Source organism: Condylostylus longicornis, unplaced genomic scaffold (genome assembly GCF_029603195.1).
Source record: "Condylostylus longicornis isolate FDR11 unplaced genomic scaffold, ASM2960319v2 ptg000114l, whole genome shotgun sequence".
Lineage (NCBI taxonomy): Eukaryota > Metazoa > Arthropoda > Insecta > Diptera > Dolichopodidae > Condylostylus > Condylostylus longicornis.
Genome location: NW_026578082.1, coordinates 898643 through 922456, shown reverse-complemented (window position 1 = coordinate 922456; position 23814 = coordinate 898643). Strand labels below are relative to the sequence as shown.

The 23814-nt window shown below is 22.3% G+C and overlaps 3 protein-coding genes across 4 annotated transcripts; 1 reads left to right on the top strand and 2 right to left on the bottom strand.

The window, feature by feature from the left end:
• Nucleotides 1-8848: 8848 nt before the first annotated feature.
• LOC129614656 (PX domain-containing protein kinase-like protein) lies at nucleotides 8849-13722 on the bottom strand. Of its 2 annotated transcripts, none has more exons than XM_055529385.1 (8): nucleotides 13422-13722; nucleotides 12468-12753; nucleotides 10817-11309; nucleotides 10576-10754; nucleotides 10277-10516; nucleotides 9982-10199; nucleotides 9597-9894; nucleotides 8849-9494 (listed from the first exon to the last, which is right to left on the bottom strand). In XM_055529385.1, exons 1-8 carry the CDS (start codon nucleotides 13521-13523, stop codon nucleotides 9319-9321), a joined length of 1992 nt encoding a protein of 663 aa, XP_055385360.1. In that variant the 5' UTR covers nucleotides 13524-13722; the 3' UTR covers nucleotides 8849-9318. The 2 variants fall into 2 exon arrangements, with proteins under 2 accessions (XP_055385360.1, XP_055385361.1); XM_055529386.1 differs by lacking the exon at nucleotides 13422-13722 and adding an exon at nucleotides 13003-13124 and having other exon boundaries at nucleotides 8856-9494.
• A 3525-nt stretch (nucleotides 13723-17247) lies between these two features.
• Nucleotides 17248-17976, top strand: LOC129614658 (heat shock protein 27-like). Its single transcript, XM_055529388.1, has one exon. It carries the CDS (start codon nucleotides 17305-17307, stop codon nucleotides 17857-17859), a length of 555 nt encoding a protein of 184 aa, XP_055385363.1. The 5' UTR covers nucleotides 17248-17304; the 3' UTR covers nucleotides 17860-17976.
• Nucleotides 17977-20837: 2861 nt separating this feature from the next.
• Nucleotides 20838-21607, bottom strand: LOC129614657 (heat shock protein 27-like). Its single transcript, XM_055529387.1, has one exon. It carries the CDS (start codon nucleotides 21555-21557, stop codon nucleotides 20994-20996), a length of 564 nt encoding a protein of 187 aa, XP_055385362.1. The 5' UTR covers nucleotides 21558-21607; the 3' UTR covers nucleotides 20838-20993.
• Between the last annotated feature and the right edge of the window lie 2207 nt (nucleotides 21608-23814).

The following is a 23814-nucleotide window of genomic DNA, read 5'->3' as shown; positions in this document are numbered from 1 at the left end:
ATATATAGTGTAAAAATGGCTAATGGATACGGAATTTTGAATGGATTTTGTTATTTGACTGTTTTGTGCTCTTTGTTTTTTTTTTTAATGTATAAATAAAATAATATTTTATATTTTGTTCTGTATAATTGAAAACATTTAATTTTAAACAAAAAAGAAAAAATGCGAATCTTTTTGGATTTTATAATTATTTTTCTATTGATTATAACATTTAAAAAATTATTAAATCAAATTAAAAATAAAATAATAATATTTTTTGGGGCAATAATATTTTTCTTTTTAAAAAAAGAAATATTATTTTGGTTTTAAAAATATTTTTTTAAGCTTTTGCTACTTTATTACATTCAAAGTATTTAATTAATATGATTTATATAATTTACTCATAAGTCAGCATGCATTAATTATTAAATTAAGAAATTATTTTTTTATTTCATTGTTATTTTATTAAAAACGCAGATGCTGGAAATTATTAGGAAAATTTTTTTTTAAAATTAAATTTTTTTTTTTAATTAAGCAATTTTTTAGGCCGTCTTGAATTTGTTTGTATGCACACAAATTCCAATATTTTTCAAAAAATAAAACAGAATATTTCCAAGAAATTTTTTCATAATTATAATTTTTTAAATAAATTTTTAAAAAACATTTTTCAAAAATATAAAGAAAAATATGTGATTTTTATGACAGCTTTTAAATATTTCAAAATTAAAATGAAAACTAACATGCCAATTAAGAGTTAAATTTTCTTTAGTCAAATTTTCTTTAGCCAATTACTAGTAAATAAAATTATTATCAAATAATTAGCCAAATATAGGCAATAAATTTAAAAATCTCATGATATTTTCATATAAAATTTCTTAAAAATAATAATTATTTATAAATTCTTACAAAATTTAAATTTAAATAATTCAAAATTCATCATTAATTAAAAAAAAAATTGAATTAATTTGTTTTTTTTTTTAATTAATTTATTATATTTTTATATAAATATAATTTTTGACAAATTTTTTAAAATATAAAACTCCATTTTGTAACTACGTGCATTTTAAATTCTGGATCATATATTTTTCAAATTATTATCAATTTACATTTTATCTAAAATAATTTATTTAAAATAATATGATTTTATTTATAATTTGAAATCAAACCAAATAATATATATGACTCGTCTAAGAGAAAATTGTAAGAAAATTTAAATTTTATAAGTAGTTTAAATTTAAGTTATACTAATCGTAATTTAAAATCGAAAAATAGCCCATAAAAATCTTAATTTAATAAAATATTTTTAGTACCAGAATATCAGAATCAATCAGATTATCAATATTAATAATAATTGAATTTCTTTAAAAAAAATATGAGCAGCTGTCATCATTGTCACAAGAAAATTAATGAAAGAAAGAATGAATGAAAGGCAAGAATTTCCTTTCACTAAAGAAGAAATGAGTTAATAATAAACATTAAATATTTTAATGATGCCACCAAATTTTTTTATTTTCCATATAAAATTACAATAAACAATGACAACTATTATTGACAATTCAATTTTTAATGATATAATACGAAAAACGAATGATATATAGGTCTGCTAAAAATTGAGTGATGAAAACACAATGCCAGCAGATCTCGTGGTAAAATAATTTACAATTATAAATTATTTCAATTTAAAAATATGTAAATTTCTTGTTATTGTTAATTATGTTGATTAACAAAATTAAGGAAATAAAAATTTAATAATTAAAATTAAAATTAAAAATTTAATAAAATTTTGTGAATTTTTTTTTTCTTTTATTTTATGATAGTGAAAGAATTGTTAATTATAGATATAATATTTTATAATTATATTATGTTTTATTTTTAATATTTTGCCTTAAAACACTTATTATATAATTTCTATATATATATACGTATTTTTTATATAATTGTAAGAAATTACATACATATTGTTTTTTTTTATATTATATTAATTATGTATTTATATATTAGTTTATTTTTTCTTAATTATAATTGTATAAATATTTTTATGTGTTGTGTGTTGTGTTTTTGTTTGTTTAATGTAAAATTCATAAATAATTGTTTTTGTTTTAAAAGCACATTTAGCGACAACATTTATATTTTGCTTATTTTATTAAATTTTTTTATCTTATTTTTTATTAATTTTACTAAATATATTTATTTATACAAATATTTGCATGTATGTATATTTTTAATTTTAATTTATTTAAATTTTTTTTTCTGGTTTTTCTCTTTTTTCATTTTTTTTTTAATTTAAATTTTACACATCGCATGTTCAATATAAATTTTATTCGGCTTTTAAGAAGCACAATAACAACATATAATTTTACAAATATAAAATAATATTATATGATATATGTATGAATGTAATTTAAAAGCTATGTATTACATAATTGGTAATAATTAATTATAAAAATTAATAATTAATATTATTATAAATGAAAATATTTCAAAATTATACAAGTTATAAAAAAAAATAGGTATATTATTAAATTTTGTTTTTTTTTGTTTTCTTCTTTTCCTTTTAATATAAAATATTTTTAATATCAATAATCATTTTTTTTTAATTTATTTATAGCCAAATATGTTTGTTATACAAATATAATAATTATTATAATATTTATAATAATATTAATTTTTATTTTTTTTTTGTTTTATAGAAATTAAATAAAACAACAAGAATAGATGTTGAATTTAAAAAACCTAAAACGTTACGACCATTTTTCCAGTATATTGAATGCATCCAACTGAGATTAATCATAAATTCCAACGTACCATGATGTACGGATTATAAATTCTAATGCCATAACACAACTGATTAAAGGTTGGTGTGTTGGTTATTTTTTAGATGCGACAAAATGAAAAATATAAGCTTTTAAAAGTGTCAATTACGAAAAATAGCTTGATCACAATGGATAATTGCCACCAAGCAAATTTCGTGATTGACATTATTCCTCAAATCTTTGATATACTGGCAAACGGTTTACTTTTATTAAAATATTAAAATTAATTTTAAATTATGTACTTAAAGTGATTTTACAAAAATAAATAATTCAAAATTTTACATACTTAAATATTAAATATAAATTTTTACTGCAATATATTCAATTAAAAAATAAAATTATCTTTATTCCAATAATTAATTAATATATTTTCTTTTGTCTTTAAAACATCACAATATTTTATTTACACATAATATTTATTATAATTATATTCAATGTAAATTAATATCATTTTTGATTCTTATTTACACAATTTTATATGGCAACTAAAAATTTGTTCCTTCAAAATTTTGATATTAGATGTCTGCGCTACAATTCTGATATTTCTTAATTACAAAATGAAATTCGGAATGCACTTTATTACAGGGAGTAATTTTTTTTCAGTTTTTGCGCAGCATACAATTTTCGAACATGCTATTTTAGAGCTGAATTAAGGAAACTGATCTTCTTAATTATTCTTCATTAATCTTTTGTTTTGTTAGCTTAAAACAAAATCAAACTACTTTTCATAATAAAATACTTTAAAGAGTGAGAGAGTAAATAGAGTGAGAGGAATAACTGTATAATTAAAAATATATATATATATATGATATATAATTACTATATTAGCATATTTACAAAGATTTAACAGAAAAAATATAATTTTATTAAAAAATTAAAGCTTTTTCTCATATTCAATATCTAAATACAAAAAAAAAAAATTAAATTTATTTCTTTATATATAAACTATGAAATATCAAAATTTAAATTACATGTTTACAATATATTTATAATTGAATTTAATTAAAAGAGAATATTATTTTTAAATTACATTAATTACAACATTAATTAATTACTATATTTAGTTTTTTAATATTTTTTTTTTAAATTAATTTGGTTTGTTTTTTTGGTTTGTTTTTGACATTGATAAGAAATAATTTTTTTGTATTTTTTTCTTTGTATTAAATAATTTTATTAAAATCTATTTTGATTTCATAGTTTTTTTTTATAACATCAGACTTTATAATGTTTATAAAAAAGAATTTGAATTAATTCTTAATTTAAAATTTACACATATAAATTAAATATTAATAATACTTATAATAGACCGCCATTTGTTTTTTTTATAAAGTAATTTTAGAGACCCGAAAAATATTAATATTTGTTATAAATTTCTAATAAAATTTTTCATAAATAAAATTTTATTACTAAAATAATTTAATAATAATTAATAATAATAAAATAATAATTAATATTATTAAATAAAAATATAAAAATTTTAAAGCCTTTTTAATTACATATATATAGGGGGTCTCGATTTAAAATTAATCATAAATATTTGACTTTTTCTTGTTCATTTAATAATATAAAGATAATTACAAATTAAATTTATTATATATATGTACATATATAATATATATGCAAGTGTTTTTATATGTGATATTTTATTAATAAATGAGAAATTTTTTTATTACAATCATATTATATTGTTATTATGTTATATATATACATATATAAATATAAAATTTATTTATTAAAAATTTAGACACTTATTTAAATAAATTACTGTATGTATAATTTTAATTTTGATTATATGATGATTAATTTTTTAATATATATATATATATATATATATATATATATATATACATATATAAATTAGTTTTTAGTGAGATATAAATACAAGTTTTAAAAAACCAATTCTTAATATTATTTTACTTAATAAAAATAATTGTGGAAAGAAACCTTTAAAACTGAGTTTTAAATATTACAATGCTTGTAGTGTATACATGTAGGTTGATAGTGTAGGTATATATGAAATAATTAAATTAAATAAAAATAAATAAATTAAAATTTAACATTTTTTGTTTAATATATAAATGTAAATAAAATAATAATATTAAAATAATTAAAATAATTTATATATTTTAAAAATTATTTTACATTTTTTTACAAATTTTACATAGCCTAATCGTGTATCTAAATTTTTTATCTCACTTGTCATTTCTCTTATGAACAAGTAATTTTTCTTATGAACAAGTCATTTTAATGTAAAAATCTACATTTTTTTCTCAAATTATCAAATTGAACTTATCACATTCAAAAAGCAAAGTGAATAGATGGTGATTAAAATTTGTCTACATTTTACAATTCTTTTCAACTCCCAAAATTTTCTTATACAAATTGTATTAGACTTATTCGATTTTTACCAACTCGATGAGTTTTAAGAATGTAAGATACACAATTTAGCCTTAAAAATTTAAAGTTATCAAAATTATTAATTTTTATACAACATAATATTATATAATTTCTTATAATTTCAAATTTTTATCACTTAAATCATAATAAAATCATATTCGATGATAATAATTTGAGAAAATTAAAATTTAAAAAAAAATATATTAAAGTAAATTGTATGATATGTGAAACTGTATTTCCACCTGTTTCCAAAATATTATGGTGATTAAACATTTTTTAGTTTTTTAAAACCCTAAAATTATTAAAATTTTACTTAGGAATCAAAATTGAATCCGTTTATAAAGAAATAATCGAACCTAATCGAATATAATTTTAATTTATTATGGAATTTTTATAAATAATTAAGATCAATTTCAAATATTTTAATTAAAACAAAAATATAATTTCAGCATAATCAACCGGAGATTTCATGAAACAGGTGAAAACTACATGAACTTAATTAAGTATGTAGAAAAATAAATTTATATTATAAAAATATATTCGAATTTTTTTTTAGTAAAAATAGTTTAATTTAAAATTTAATTAATTAATTATTAAATATAAAAATTTCTTTGTTACAAATTTTCATTTTATTCTTTTACAAAAATATTTTTTTTTATACGTACTTGCAAAATAAAAAAAAAATTATTTAATAAATTTTCAATATTTTTTTTTTAATTGCTGTGATCTGTTATTCACTTAAATTAAAACTAATTTACATTTTTTTGACTAAAAATTTTATGAAATACAAATTACATTAACATTTATAATTTTATTATTATATTTAATAAACACCTTGTTTAAACACGTAAATATTTTTACTAATAGAAATATATATATATATATATATATCTTTATTAATTATTTTTTTTTTCGTTTATAGATTAATTCAATATAAATTTTCATAATTTTTAATTCCACAATTTAACACTTACCAATTTATTATTATTTAAACATTAAATTAATGGCAATAATATAATATTTTTAATCTTAAATTAATGTTATCATCATAATTTTATATTTACTAAATAATTTTTCTTTCTTTTTTTTTTTCTCCATACGAATTAATTTTTATATTTTTATTGAAGAAATATTTTATACGATTTTTAAAAAAATATAAAAATTAATTTTTGAAGATTATTATGAGAGTTTTTGACTTAGGCACTTTAATGAAATTTATATGAATTTCAAATATATTAAACAAAAAATAAAGATAATAATATGTTGGGAAAAAATAAAAATTATTTAATTTTGTATTTATGAATATATTAATGTACTTGTATTATAAATTTGAATATTATTATAAGAATTTATATTTTTATATTTTTCGGTTTTCGACTTTATAGTAAGCAAATTTTCATTAATTTAATAAATTAACCATTTAATATAATATTTATTAATTGTACATTTTAATTCATCTCGGTGGGATTAAAAACTAGAAAATCGTAATAAATTAATTAGTAATGATTTTAACCACCAAGATTTATTTTCATTATTTTTTAAATTTTTTTTTTTTGCCAAAATTTATTTAGATAAGTCATAAGAAAACAAGAAAGCATTATTAAATCAAAAATTGTGAAAATTCAACTTCTGATAATATTTAAGATAATGATTGTAGTTTACTAAACTCTTGAATTTAAATATCGTATGTTAGTAAAGCGCAAATGATGAATGAGTTTTGATATGAAAAGTGCAAGACGTGTGTAACTTATAACTTGTTTGCCCCCCCGCTTGCTAAGCTGAATTAAATAAATATTTTCTAATTCTTAAAAATATCCTACTTTAACACTTCTTTTCATGCCTTCTAAATAATAAATTAGATTAATTGGTAAAAGAAAAAGTAAATTAGCTTTTTTAACATAATTTTGTTTTAAAGTTTTCAAATTTCATTAAAATCAACCCTATAAAAAATAATATTAATTAATACTCCATTAAAGGAATAGAATTAACAGTTTAAAAATACTTAAAAAAAACCAAGTTAAAAAAAAACCAATTAATTTTTAAATAATAATGAATAAAAATTTATTTTTTTTTCCTTATTTTTATTTTAATTGTACATGACTATATCACTTTTAATAGAAACAAATTAAAAATAAAAATTAATAAAATAATTTTAAATTTTATTAAAATATAGAAATAACGATTACTTCAATACAAACAAAACTAAAATATAAATACAAAATTTATGAAAATTAAAAATCGAGAAACAAAAATTTTAATATTAAATATTATTTAGAATATTTTATAATTAACTATAATATTCGTTATATTTAATTACATTAAAATATGTAAATAGTTTAATTATTTATTTAGACCATAATATTTTACTTGGAAAAATAAATTACTCAAACATAAGATATAGACGGATAAACATCGGTGCTTTATTAATTAACTAAAATTTTTCTTTAAATTATTCAATTTTTATAGATAATTCAAAATTTTATAGATCAGCTATAAGAAAAAATTTATTACTTCCAAAATAGTAAAAATAATAACGCTTAAGTTCTCTAAATCATAATTTCATAGGACAAAAACAAATAATTCAGTATTGAAAACAGTATGAGAACAGAATACAAGACTTTAATACAATAATTAAAAGACTTTAATAAGATTAAATAAGTTCAAAACAAAAAATTAAATTTGTTTTCTGTTGAGAGTTAAGAAATCGTAATTAAGCACCTTTAACATTTAAGCACCAGCTTTGAATTCTACCGAAATGTGAAACTTAAGCTAATAGTTTCAAAATGAGATTTTATTTTTTTAAATTAATGCATATTCATTTGATCGATTTATATTGAATATTTTTTTATTAAAATATATTAACGAAAAGTAAAATGAAATTTAAGAAATAACATAATTTAAATACCATGTATAAATAAAAATAAAAACTTCAATTATCAAAAATTCCGTTTGTTCCAAAAAAAATAATAAAAACCTTTAAATTTAAAAATAGATTGTAGGTGAAATTATTCAAATTTAAAGTTATTTTAGAAATGTCCTTATAGATTATTGTTGCAAAAATTAAAATATTTTTTATGTATGCATGTTTTATTTGCCTATAAACTTTATGGGTATTTTTAATTTTATATATTATAACAATAAGCACTAAAGTTCAGAAGTTTTTTTTTTTATACATCAATATATTTTCAGAAAATCGGGTAATAAGCTCATAATGTGGGTAAAAGCGCTCTTTATCTATTTTATTGTATTACAATAAAAAATCTTATAATAATTAAGAAAAGTTTAACATATTATATATATATATATATTATGTATAATTTATTTTATATATGTATATATATATGTGATACATAATATTTTTTATTTAGTAATAAAATTTGTCTAATTGTTGTCTTTAGATGAAAAAAATTGAAGATGCATTTTGAATCTAGTTTTAAATTTCATAGGATTTTTTTAAAGAACTTTACTTATTCATTGTTTTTTTTTGTTATCAGTCATATTAGGAGTTTTGTAAATATTTTTTATATTCTTAAATTTTAAATTGAATTATTATAGAAAAAAAGCAACAAATAGTTTATCAAAAAGGTAGATATACAAGTGTTGTTATCTTTTGTTAACAATTTTTATAAAAATTACTTGTTTTTTATTTTCCCATATTTTAAATTTTATATTTAAAAAAACAAAAATTGCGTATTTCTTAGTTTTTTTTTTTCTTTTCAACTACAGTACAACAAAGTGTTGTTGGGAATATTAAAAATTACTAAATATTAAGTATTATATATTAATAAATTACTATTTTAAATTTTAGTCTATACATTGATATACATTTAATTACTTTTAATTATTTTATAATGTTTTTATTCTACAATTCATGTTATAGCTATTGAAATATAATTTATAGTGTTATTTAAATGTCTATGTATTTAATTTTAACCACACATGTTACGAGTCTTTTTGGTCCAAAAATCTTTTTTGTATTTATATTAAATTTTTTTTTTTATTTATTATTACTCTATTTTTTACTTTTTTTTTGTTATATAAGAAATTGTATGAAATTTTTTTATTTTTGTTGCAATAATAATATTTGTTATTTATTTTGATATTTGTATTGTGTTTTAAAATATTTTAGTTATTCATCGTTAGATTTAACTTTACGCAAAGAGCTTCTATTAAATCTGCATATTGATTCAAGTAATGCAGAACGTTCTTTATTATTTTCAACTATTGATTCGGCTGATTTTGCTATAGTCGGAATATCAATTGGAAGCGCTGGTGGTGGTGGTGGCGGAGACAGTTGAGATGAAGCTATATAAGAAAAAAATGATAACACTTTATTGTATTTACATTAATACTTTTTGAAATTAAAAAAAAAAATAAGAAATCATATTTAAAAAATTCCGTATATACCTTGAGATGAAGGTGGTGATAATGGAGTTTCTTGAGATGTACTTTGACTAAAAATACTTTCTGATTTATTTAATGTTGATGATTTAGGCGTTGTTATTTCTGGTTCATTGGTAGGACTAGCAAATGATGATGATGTAGATGCTAATGACAAAGATGGTCCATTTTGTGTTTGTAATGAAGTTTGTTGTTTTAGTTTTGATTGTTTTTGTTCCACTTTCATTTTATGTTTTGATTTCTTTTTTTCTTCTTCAGAACTCATTAATTCTTGGACACGAACTAAACGTTTCTGATTTTTAACCTTTAATACACAAATAATATTTAATTAACGTCATATTAGCATTTTATTTAACGTTAAACAACTTTTATTTTTAAAAATAATTCTTACAGATTTTTGTTCATTTTGTAAACGTTGTTCAGTTTTTTGTATAGCAATTTTGAGTTGTTCTTTGGCATTTGTTGATAATTTTAAATGTCCTTTAGTATTAACTAAAGTTTCATCCGGACTAGAATATTCCTTAAAAAATTTATGTTCAGCCAATTGTTCAAGGGTTGGCAACATATTTTTACAAGCCTCTTTCGATAACAATGATTCAAGAAGTTGTTCTTTACATATTTAAAAACAAAAGAAAAAAACGAATTTACATTGAAATAAAAAATTATATACTTTTATAATTTTTTACTTAATGGTTCTGGAATATCAAGTGGTTGACGCATTATTGACTCTTGCATTGGATAGCCCATACACATTTCAAATAAAACATGCCCAAAACAATAAACATCTATATTTTCCATTGTATGCATTTTGCTATGTTGAACAAAAAATGGCCTATAAAATGCTGGTACACCTAATACAAAATTTTCAATATCCAATAAACGAACACCATCATCTGTAATAATAATATTTCCAGTATGCAAATGGCCTGAAATCCAATTTAAATCCATTATACTTTTTTCTAGGTAGATTATTAATAATATTTACCAAATGGTATCCCTTTTGAGTGTAAAAATCTTAAAGCATCTAAAATTTGGAAGCCATATAGCGCAATTTGTCTTAATGACAATACAACACGATTTTTGCAACTCCCATATTTACTTAAATAAGCTTTTTTTGGTGTAGATAAGCAAATTAGATCCTTTAGAGTTCCTTGTCCATGAAATCTGCAAATAAATTAGAAAAAGTATAATAAAATATTTTCTCCTGATTTCTTTGAATTCCTTACTTTCTAATTACTAGCGCACCGCTGTCATTGCATCCACTAAATAAAATTGGTTCAATATATGAATGTTGTAATGATGATAAACTTTTAAGAACACTATGAATTTCTTTTTCTTCCATATATTTATCAGGACCATATTCAGTCCATGTTAGAACCAATTCGGTTTGCTGATTACTACTACTTCCAGAATGAGATGTGCCACTGATTCCATTGTTTGATGAATTTCCGGTACCTGTTACATTGCTACTGCTATTACAACTTCCACTAGTAGACGATTGATGACTGCTTGTATTTTGTTGATGTTGATTTTTAGATTGGTTTGATTGAGAACTTGATTTTACCAAATGTTTACCAAGCGACGATTTTTCTTGTGGTGGTTTTGGACTTACTTTAAAATAATGTTTACGTAATCTCCAGCCTATTTGGCCCATTGATTGGCCAAGAGTATAGAGACCATCAGTGCGAAGACATAATGATGCTCCCTGAACGGCATTATCTAAATTTAAGTAATTTTTTTATAAAAATATTAAATAAAAATGGGGTTTTAATGGGATTAGAATATTTTTATTGAATTCAAAATATTTTGAAAAATCTCTATTTTTTTTTATCACAAAACTCTACCAAACTACAGAATTTTAATTAGAAAAAAAATCTATTATTTTATCTAAATTATTTGAAATTTATTCAGCAAATTATAACACATATTATTTACATATATCCAGTTTTTCAGGACGTAAATCGCTAACAGAACTAACTGATAAAATATTTACCTAAATATAGTAATTCACGTAAATATTTTTGCCAAATGACAACCATAGTAAATAGTAATCACTTTCTTTTGCTATTATAAATAATTCATTAAATCGAAATTTTTTAGGATCTTTTATTTAGCAAAGAGCAGAATTTCTGGAAAGAACAGAAATTTTCAGTAGTTTTATATAATTTAGCTCTATTTTCTAACGTCCGGGATTTCAGTTAAGATACTAGTCAATAAAAAAGTGAAAGAAATTAATTTAACACTCAATGAAATATAGAATATTTAAAAAACATTGTTTTCTTTTTTAAATTTAAAAAAATTACCAAGTATTTTTCCTCACATGTTTGATGAAAAGGATATCAGGTATTCAGAAATAACTATTTATTATTTAATAATTTTTGTTTTTGGCAAATATTTGCAAAATTCCAATATTTTATAAAGAACAATATTTAAACTAAGAAGCAACGTTTTTCATTTTATTTCAAGTAAGCAATAATAGTCTGTACATTATAATATGAAAAAGGTTCGTAATACAAGAATAAATTCTTTAAAATTTCTATTGCATGAGTTAAAAAAACGTTTCTATGTAAAAGGTCCTAGTTATTTATTTTGATATTTAATTAAAGTATTTTAAATACATACATACTAAATTTAATATCGAATCCTAATTTAACATCAATAATAACAAGGATATAAATTATACCTACATTTATTTACAAAAATAATAAAAAATTTATATTTGGGTAGGTAGGTAGGTACCTACTTAAATTTATTATTCACTAAGGTTAATATCCACATTATTTAATTTTCTCTATACCTAAATATATCGAATATAGAAGTCCTAAATACATGTATCTACGGTAAATAAATTAAATCAAAAAAACAAAGAAAAATTACCATGAAATGATTGAGAATAACTATCCGGGTCAACAAACCGTTTTGTAGGTAACGACGAGGCCAATATCGGATTCATTAGGACTTCGTTTAAAAATTCTTGTAATGCTTTACGTCGTTCAGCTATAAAATCTGGGTGCATGTTACCAATAATACGTTTTCCAGGAAACGACAACTGTATGCCGGATATTTGAAATTCTTTGTTAAGTTTAGCAAATTCATTATAACGTCTTAATATTCTCCAAGAATTCTCTTTAACTGGTCCCCTTTGAACTCTAATAACATATTCCTACATATATATATAAAAAAAAAAAAAAAAAAAAAACTCAAAATTGAAAATTCTTATTTTTTTTTTTTCTACAAAATAAAAACGTTGAAATAATCATGATTATTTTGTTTTATATACATTAATTTTATATTAATATTATAAAAATTATATTGGCTATTATAATAATTATGTGTACAACTATATATATACATATATACATACTTATATATAACCTTATATTACTGAAATTTATATTAAAAAGGTTCTTACTATATTATGATGATGTTAGTCATAAATTATTGATTTTTATCAGTTTTCAAAAAAAAAATCCCATTTATACATTATGTATTATGTACCTATGTATTTATAAAAAAAAAAATAAAAGGGACACAATATTTTTCAAATGCTGGTTTTTTTTTTTAAATGTATAATCAAATTGATAATTATCAAATTTTGATAAATTTTTAAAATTTCTTTAATTTTATATAATGTAAGTAGGCACTTATCACTTAAAAAATTAGATATGTTATTTTCAAGTCTATATTATAATATTATAATTAATTAGTATTTGTTCCAATGAAAGAGTAAGCGATAAAAAAAACCACTCACAAAAACACTAAATAATTTTATTCATTTGTAAAATTTTCTTTTTATTTTTTCGCTTGTAAATGAAATTTATGTGCCCTTACCGTGTGATTATTAACTGTTTGTGCAGTTTCAATATAACAAGATATACACTGAGTATCATCTAGTTTTATTTTGCGTTCAATTTTCCTTTCAAATATAGCCATTTGCAGTAAAATTTCAACGTAAAAAACATTTTTACGGCTTTTATACTAATATTCTAAATTTTTTTTTTCAACTCTTTCTTTAGTCTGAATCTTGAGAATCGAACACAAATTTATTAAAGAATAATTTCATTTCTATTTGGTAATAAAAATCTATATTATTTTTATGTTAAAATTTTAGGATTATAAAATCTTCTTTCTACACAAAATCTCTACAAATTTTTTATAAAAACTCAAAGTAAATGACTTTTTGAGAAGATTGTTTGTCATATTCATACATGTACCCATGTATGTATGTATATGAAAATGATATGTATTTTGTTGTTTTTCTTTTATTTACGAATTAAGTTACGATAATATTAAATGACATTCCAAAAATCGTCGTAATCTTGTTATTGACATTTTTGTTTTGACAATCCAATTTTAATAAAACGCATATTATTAACAACATTGCCAAATAAAGTAAATATTTTTTTTTTAATATTTTGTTAATTCGTGAATAATAAATTACATAATATTTCATTAATGGATGCAGTTAATCAAAAGTATGTTTATATGACTTCAATAATTTATGCAGATTTTTTTACCTTTTATAAAACTAAGAATGTTACAATTAAGCTGAAAACAGAACAATAGCGATTTTCCGTGGCGAAATGTCAGAATTCATATACACATAAATGGGACCATTTTACCGCCTTATGAGCTTTTTTTTGGCATTATCTGTTTCCAATTCTATGTGAGTCACAGTGTGACTTTATATTCAAAATACTGCACCATTGATTTTCAGCTATTGTTTTGCCTTAACAGCGAAAATCATCCGACGTTGGCGTTCACCGCTTTGATCATGTTTTTACAATTATACAATTAAGAAACGTTTACCCATACAACTTTTTTCATGGACAATTATCAAAGTTTTGTTCCAAAAGCTTTTGTCAACTTTTTGATTAAGGAAACAAAAAATAACGTTTAGAACAAAAAATTATAAAATGATATTAAAAAGTAAAACACAATGACACAAAAGTGGTTTTAAAAACAAAAACTTATGAAAAAAAAAACAAAAATCTCTCGCATGGTAGTACAGAAGAAATCTTACTTGTTGTCATATTTAAGCTGATCTGATGTCATTTAGCCCAATTTGATGTCATAAGAAAATCTTTTCAACTCTTTAGACAAACGTTGACACAATCAACTTTCATCAAATTATTATCCAAATCAAACAAAATCCATTGATAATGTTTAGTGAAGCCTTACGGGGTAAAATTAAAACAGTTCAGGTATTGAAAGCAAAAGCCACAAAATATTTCGGATATTCCATTTTTGCTTTTGTTAATGTTCTTCATGTTGAGTTACATATTCGCAATAAAACATATTTTGTTGAACGGTCAATGATATTTTGATTTTCTGCCTTTAAAAATTTAAGGATGATCATTTAATTAATCTTTTCTTTAAAAAGTTAAAATTTTTACTCCTAAATTAATTTTGCGTATAGAATAAGTAAGTGGTGTATATTGAGGATTTTCAATAAATTTAACCTAGGGAATTTTATAAAGAATATATACTAATTTTTTTATAGCAAAACTCAAAAAATGAAATACAACAATTTTCAAAAGTTCAGTGTACAACTTTTCTTTATCTATTGTCAAAAATACTTTGTGTCGAAAATGTGCTTCAAAAAAATCTCTCCACAAAATTAGTTTTGAAATGAACCATTAATGCAAAAGTTATAACTAATTAATGACTAAATCAAAAAAACTTCTTTCGATCACGAAAGTATCGATATCAAGAGTAGTTGCTTTCTAACAAAAAGTATCAGACATAATACTTGGATCGAATCATCCCTAATTTTAGATTAAAAATTTTATGACGAAAAATAAAAGTAAATGGTGAAATTTTTTTCTAAAGATTCTAAACATGTAAAATTTTTAACAGATAATATCTTGTCTATCGCTTTTTGATTGCTGCTAAATGTTAATTGTCTCAATAATGTTGTTATTTCTTATTCTGTTAATTAAATTTTGAATAACGTTATGTTATTTTTCTGTTATTTATAATATTTGCAGACCTTGGTTTCGTATTTTTTGAATCATATGAGTGTTTGTCAATTACATACATTATTTTATATATATATAATGTATATGAATATATCGATGTTTTTACACACCCATGTATATGTGAGTATATGAATGCAAAAGCCGGTACGTTTTTGTTTATTTTTGCGTTCATTAACCTTTAAGGCAATTTATTATATTATGAAGTTTCGAATATAATATAGAATATACGAAAATTTTACTTTCGTCGTAATTTGCAATTCATCGAAAAGAATTTTCAGCTAATTCTAGAAAATTTCCGAATAATTGATCTTTCATATAATAAGATCAATATACATACATACATACATATGTATGTATGTGCATCGAAAGAATCTTCATCATTTCAGAAAATATGTCATACAAAAGTTATTGCACCTATGCTCCAATATTATTTTTAAAATTTCAAAAATCAAAGGATTTTCTAAAAACTTAAGTAGTAGTATATGCAATGATTTTCCTGTCATTTTCCTTAGAAAAACCAGTCAATAAGAACTATTACAAGAGGAGGTTTATTTGCAAGTATAACGTCAAAACTGAAAACTGGCGAAAAAAGCAAACCAAATACGATCAAAATAAAAATAAATAAAATGTTGCACCAATTTTATATAACCAAATTGTTTTGCTGCAAATCATGCTATAGAATTTTGCAAAGCTCTAAATTAAAATAAATTGATTTTTACAGTACAGTACAATAAAATCAAACTGCAGCTAAAGTTTTAAATTAGGATTGCAAGTTTGAACTTAACCTTACTAATCATATTTCTAAATAGGTTCACTGAAAGGAAGTCAAATAGATTTTGTGGGCGACCACGTATGCCATTGAATCGCTGTCCCGGATCTAGTATGACTTGATAATTTTCTCCTAAGAACAAAAGCTGCGACAATGTGGCAAAGTATTCTTTTGATTAGGTCATTTGCGTTAGCATTCACGTTACTTTAAATTACATACATGCATATTTAAATTTGATAAAACTTGTTTTCAAAAAAATTGTGAAAATAATCAAATAATTGCACACTTAATATTCATAGATGCATTAAATTTTTATTGACAAATATAGACAGGACAGGAATAAAGAAACTTGAACATAGTCAAACATTAAACTAACATAACATTATATAGAGTACTCATTACATACATATCTATCGCAATGGCAATAATATACGTACGTATGTAGTAAGTGCATGCAATGAATAACAAAAATGATGTGAAAAACTAATAATCATAAAAATAAAAATAGAAAAATTAGTTTTTTTTTAATATTTGATTTATTTCTCGAAATATCTTGAAGTTTCCCAAAAATTCTCAATTTCAAAATTTGGTTGTTTTTTTTTTTAAAGAACGAAAAATTTCATGTAAAAATTTTTAACAGCTGTAATTTAATGGAATTTTTTAATGTTATCTCTTTAGCAAAAATATTTTTTGTACGAATGTTATATTGTAATGTAGAAATATAAATGTAAAATGTGAAATAGAAAAACAGAAATTTTATGTTATCTGTAAATTACCTGTTAATATTTTTCTTATAAATATTAAGAACATTTCGTTTTCTTCAGTTAATTTCAGAAATTCGAATAGATAAAGTGAAACGAGCGATATTTTGCTTTGTACTTTAAAATTGGATTTATTTTTCAAAAAAAATATTAAAATCAAAGAAATAATTGGAGTTCTATTGTGAAAATTATAATATTTAATAATGTCATTCTTACCAGTAATGTTACGTTCAATGGGTTGGCAATTGCGCCAACAAAATGAAATATTGCGTCACTTTTTACGTGATGATAATGTTATGATGAAAGGATTTTTTACACCAGAAGAAATAAAGTTTTTCTCAAATCCTTTTCCAACATTTAGTGGTATGAGAGTAGCCGAAAATAACTCAAATAATATGGAAACTCAAGCAATCGTTGACAAAGATGGATTCAAATTAAGTATAGATGTTCAACAATTTGAACCAAATGAAGTAACAGTTAAAACAGTTGGAAATACGGTTGTAATTGAAGGAAAACATGAAGAACGTCCTGATGAAAATGGTTTAATATCACGTCAATTTATTAGAAAATATACAGTACCCGAAAATTGTAATATTAAAGATTTAATATCAACATTATCATCTGATGGAATTTTAACAGTTAAAGCACCATCATTAGAAAAGCTTGAAGAAAATAATGAACGTGTTGTTAAAATAGAGCAAACTGGTGAATTACATCGTAAAGAAACACCAGAAAAGGAAAAAGACAATAATAAATAAGATTTTAACAATTTTCATTATATATGTACTCATAGTTTGTAATAATTATAATATTGTGTATTAGAGACACTTTAAAGTTTGATTAGATTATATAATTTAAATTTAATGTCTTTAATACTACATTATTTGAATTGTAGCTTGAATGATAAAGTAAGACTGGCTTATATTAATAATTTAATGTTTGTTTAATAAAATAAGTTTAAAATATATATTAAACTTTTTTATTCAAAAATTGATTTTGCAGGCAAATATACTAAAATTGTATTCAGTGCTAATTTTGAGAATTTCATGAAATTTAGATCCTTTTTCTATTAGTTTCTATTAGTTTATGGGGATTTTCGGTAATTCATATAGGTGTATGCACTTAAAGTTCTAAATTAAATAAAAAAAAATCCTTTTTTTTCAATCATCATTACAAATCTACACGAACTAGTTTACCTTTTCAGATTTTTAATACCACATTTTCCTATGTAACAGGAAACAAAAATCTTTAAAAGTGCTTTAGAACTTTAGCATTGCTGCGATTTTTGACGTGCTTCTTTCTTTTTGGAATTGAAGAATTTGAGCATGCAACACTTGAAGGTTTTGCTGTTTTGATATATGATAATATTTAATTATTAAGATCTAAATTAGAACGTAGTACCTTTTAATTTTGTTGAGTAAGTGTGTTGTACTACTTACTTTTTTTCGTAGTTTTATATTTAAATTTAAGTTATTGATATCTTTGAATAGAATTTTGTGAACTCCAGCATTATAAATGACATCTGTTTAGTTACAACAACTCTCTTTACCTACCTACAACGTCAACAAAGCTTTAATTTGGATTTTGAATATATTTTTCTTTAGTTTATATATGTATACAAAAACAATGTTAAAGATAAAGAAATATAAAATTAATAGCAGTATAATCCGCATTAATACAAACATATGTACATGCATATGTGTATCTGCCTGGCTTTGTAATTATTTATTACCCAAAATATAATTTAAATTACGTTGCCATTTATAAAATTTATGAGATAGATGATGCATACAATACATATATATATACAGTTCTCCCCGGTTAATTGAACCGAGAAAAGTTGCACACTTTTTGTATCAATTAAGCGGGTAAATCAATTAAAAAAATCCCGTTTAATTGAACAATTGGTGCAATAAAACGAATTTTTTTAACTGAATCGTTTACGCATGAAAACGAATATGTACTCGCTATTGAAGATCAGGCGCAAAAACGAATTTGATCCTGCTACTGCATAAAATTAATAAAAACAATAGGAAGCATATCCTATTACATATACTTATCAAAATATCCTAGGTAAAAAGCTATATTTAAAATAGGGGATACACTAATGAAATACTAAAACTTAAATTTTTTTTTATTTCAAAATTTAAAAACTTAAATTTTTCTTTATTTCAAAATTTTAAAACTTAAATTTTTCATCATTTTAAATCCATCTAAGTAATGTAACTGTGAATTCAAATTCAAAATATGTAAACCATAATATTTTTATATCACATAACATAACAAAAATTAAAAATAAATATTTCATATCAAAAATAAAAACAAATTATCAGGTCAATAAACAGGGGAATTTTTCACAGTTTTTATAAGGTAATACCAAAAAAAGAGATTCATTTAAGCGAGTTGTTCAATTAAACGGGACTCAATTAAACGATGTTATTCATGTATATTTTAATAGGGATTTAAAGTTGCCTTAGTTTTTCGTTCAATAAAAGGGGAAAATCAATTAAGCGTGGTGCATTTAACCGGGGAGAACTGTATATATGTATGTATATATGTATGTCCATTGTATGTACATATATTGCAGATGATTTATGAAATTATAAGGATGACAAATTGTTAACTTAAAAAAATTAAAATAATTAGACTCGGTATGTATCTCGCACTTTCGGTTGCTGTTTAAAATATTTCTGGATTTGAAATTCTCTTTCCCTCAATTATAACAAATATATCAGAACTTATAACGCCGCCTAAACTAAGTGACTAAATTTTGCATATTTTTAAAAAAGCGGGATGCATAATACAAAATAAGCGGGAGATTAAAATTGTGAAGTCGGGAAATTTTCTAAAGTAATCTCATCTAAAATTCTTATTTGTATGTATGTAAGTACCCGTATATAGATTATTTAATTTTAAGTTCCTTTAATCTTAGTTTAGTCACACATCCAACATACAATTATGTTAGCATTTTAATTTTTTGGCCCCTAAATCTTAACACTAAAAACTTATTAAATTGGCAGCCATTAAATTTTTATAAATTCGGTGTAGTGAAGCAATTGAAAATTTAAGTTTCTTCTAAAAAAAAAACTATTTGTTCTTCTAGATCAAGGTATTTTTTTAAATTGGTCAGAATTGATCTAGAATTGTTGCAACGTTAATATCCTCTTTAGTTCGTACTTTTAATTCATGCTTTAGGTTTTGTTTTTTAAATTTCATTTTTATTAGTTTAAATGGTAAAACGCCAATAACGATAATAAAATTACATTTCCACTAAATGATAAACATATTTATCTAGGGCTCATATTTTCACTTCTCATCTTATGTAATTTAAATATATGTATATATGTAGGATAATTTCCTACGTATATATGTATACATATATAAAAGCAAATTTTTAAGAAAGTAGTATCCCACTTGCAATGATTCAACAATTTTTTACCACTAAGCCATTTCTCTTCAAAATCACTAGCATCTTCTCTTCATACTTTTTGTTAGTTGCTAAAGGATAAGATTTGTGTATTAAAGTGCATTTATAAAAATTGCAAATATGTAAAATCTTTTTATCCTAAGCAACAGCTTAGAACCATCGAAAACTCTTTACTCCATACTGTAAGTCAAATCAACTAAACTTATGCATTTCAAAACCCGGCTGGAGTAATATATTCTGAAAATCTTATATTGTATTTAAGAATTATTGATAATTTAGGATCATTAGATGAAATAATACTAAAAACTCTTTTATTTTTAAGTTAATCAAAACTTTATTAAATATGTGTGTAGGTACTTCAAAAAAAACATAAAGATTAAAATATAAAAAAACATTTAAATTCAGTCGCAAGTAATTTACTTAAAACACTTGGAATATAGGATTCAATTTAAAAAGAAAAAAAATTTATTTTTCTTCTGGTTTATTTTCTTTTACGCTTAAATGAGCAGGTCCAGTCTGTTGAATTTGGACAACTCGTTCATTGCTGTTTTCAATCGATTTTGGTAACGGAGCCTTAATAGTTAAAACACCATCTGAAGACAAAGATGAAACAACTTGTTGGCTGTTGTAACCCTTTGGCAGCTTGTATTTTCGAACAAAATGGCGCGATATGTAACCATGTTCATCTTGCCTATCTTCATGTTTGCCTTCAATTACAATATAATCATCAACAGTTTTTACAGTTATTTCATTTGGCTTAAATTGTTGAACGTCCATATGAACTTGAAATCCGTCTTTACCGACAACGGGTTGTGGTAAATTTGACTCCAATTTTTTAGTTAACCCATCAGTTTCATTTGTCAATAAGGATGGAATAGCTGATAATAATTGAATTTCTGCTGGTGTTATTCCTAAACCAAAATGATCCCATGGTGAAATTTGGCGATGTCTGCCTGAATAATGTCTCCTCAATTCCCAAGGATCAACCAAATCGTATGAATTTGACAATAAAAATGGAATTAAAGACATTTTTCTTTGTAATTTTCACCGGTACAACAAACAAGAATTATTTTATTTTTATTATTGGATTAACTCCTTGAAGTTTTTCCTTTCTGCGATTTCTAATTTAATACTGAAGAGGCACTAAAATATTTCGAGTATTTATACTTTCTCTAGTTCGCTACAAGATAACGTTTTTTCAAAATAACATTTTATTTTTATTTTCTGTTAAATAAATTACATGACATATGCATTGCCGCTTCTGTATGTAAATGTATGTTGTATGATGTTATTAAAATAATGAATTTTAAAATCGAAAATTCTCGCATTTCCTCGTATTTTCGAGAAAAATGATAAAATAGTAAACAAAAAGTTAAAAAAAAAAAGAGGCTAATGACCGGGTATTATTGCAATTTTACTACATATTCCAAAGAATAAATTTGTGTTAAAGAAAATTTATGATATTATGCTAATATGTTGTAAATCGAATATTGAAGAATATTCTGGGATATTTTGAATAGCACATATGTATGTACATATATTAATGATTTAGTTTATCATGAATTTTTGTCGATACTTATATTGAATTTATGTCGATAAAATACATTATATGTATTTTTTTTGAAAATATTAAATAAAAAATTTCTGACTAAATTTGTAGTTTTTTTGAATAAGTTTTTTTTTAATTAATATCAACTTTTCAAACTGTAATATTTAAAAAAATCAGGTGCTTTCTTTGAAATCTGCTTTTGATTCTTTTGAAATTTTTATCTAAAATCTATCTACTGCATGAAAATTTTTCTCCATTGTTATTTACCAATCTAGATGTTGAAATGAAAAACCCATTCTAGGGTCTTTCCTTTATGATGGCCTTGCGAATTTGTCGGTGAATCTTTGGGCGGGCTCTTGAGATTCACTAAGGAGGTTGGTTCCAGTAGACGGTATTTATGATTTACATTGCAGGGGGGGTTGTCGAATGTTAATTTTAGGGTTGCCGAAGGGACATCTTAATGTCTTGAGCGCATGAGTTTTGCAGGGGTGACTGGCGAGGTCGCCTTTTCTTACTAAGACTAATATGTATTAAAATTAAATCAGCTGACCGCTGTATCATACTTTCTAAAAAAAATTAATTGTCATTTCGCTTTTAAAAAAGTTGACTGTAAGCCTGATGACAATATTGTAATTCTATTATTTATATGCTCTCAGAAAATGTGTGAAGTCAAACAGTATTTAAATTAACAGCTTTCAACAGACTCAAATGCAATGGCATTTACTTCGATGGACGCATAACGCGTAATGCTTGCGCCAAATGATTTCATAGCAATTTGAAAATGGCGCAATTTTTTGCGGCAGTTTTAAACAGAGATCAGTTAATTTTTATTTTAGTTACAATTTTTGTAAAAATTATATTTGATCTTAAATCTAAGCTCTGACACATCAGATACTTTCACCTTGTTATGTTTGCATAGATTTTGTCTTATATGTGCACACCACAATATCTGTATACCTGCATTTATGCGACGTTTGTGTCAATGGTTGACATTACGTTATATTCCCTTTCGCACTAGATTTTTAGACAAGCAACATAAAACTTATGCCATGACGCGAAACGGGTACTCTAAATAAGCATAATAATGGTAACAATAATATCGATTATTATTAGGTTAGTCCTTTAATTCTAGAAACGTTGGGAATAATTTAGAAGAAAAACAACCTGAAAAGGGGATACAAAATTTTCAATAATAATCAAACACTTAGACAGTCTTTAATACTTAGGCACTATTCAGAAAAAAAAAATTTAGCATAATTTATTTTTGTTTTTGACATGATGTTTACAAAATATTACAATAGATATTGTAACATGTATTTGTGATACGTATTTTCTATTAACACTCTTTTATGTTAATATTTTATGATAACAGTAACTTAACAGTTTGTCATTTTGTAAATTTTTGAAAAAAATTTCATGTTATAAAAATGAAAAGGCCAACAGCTGTGCCAATCTTGAAGAGATATCTTGATTTGTCAGATATTTGGAGCCCCTCTATATTATAATTTTGTTTTTTTACCTAACATTTCACAATAATTTTTAACAATTTGCGTGTTTCACAAAAAATATATCCGTTCATTGATTGTAGCGTTATTTAAAATGTTATTCAGAAAATAAATACATGTTACACAAAAAAAAATAATAAAAAAATAAACGATTCAAATTTTAAAACTTTTATAAAATTTTTGTTTTTGCAATAATTTTCAAAAACTTATACATACCCGTTTTTTGCAAAAT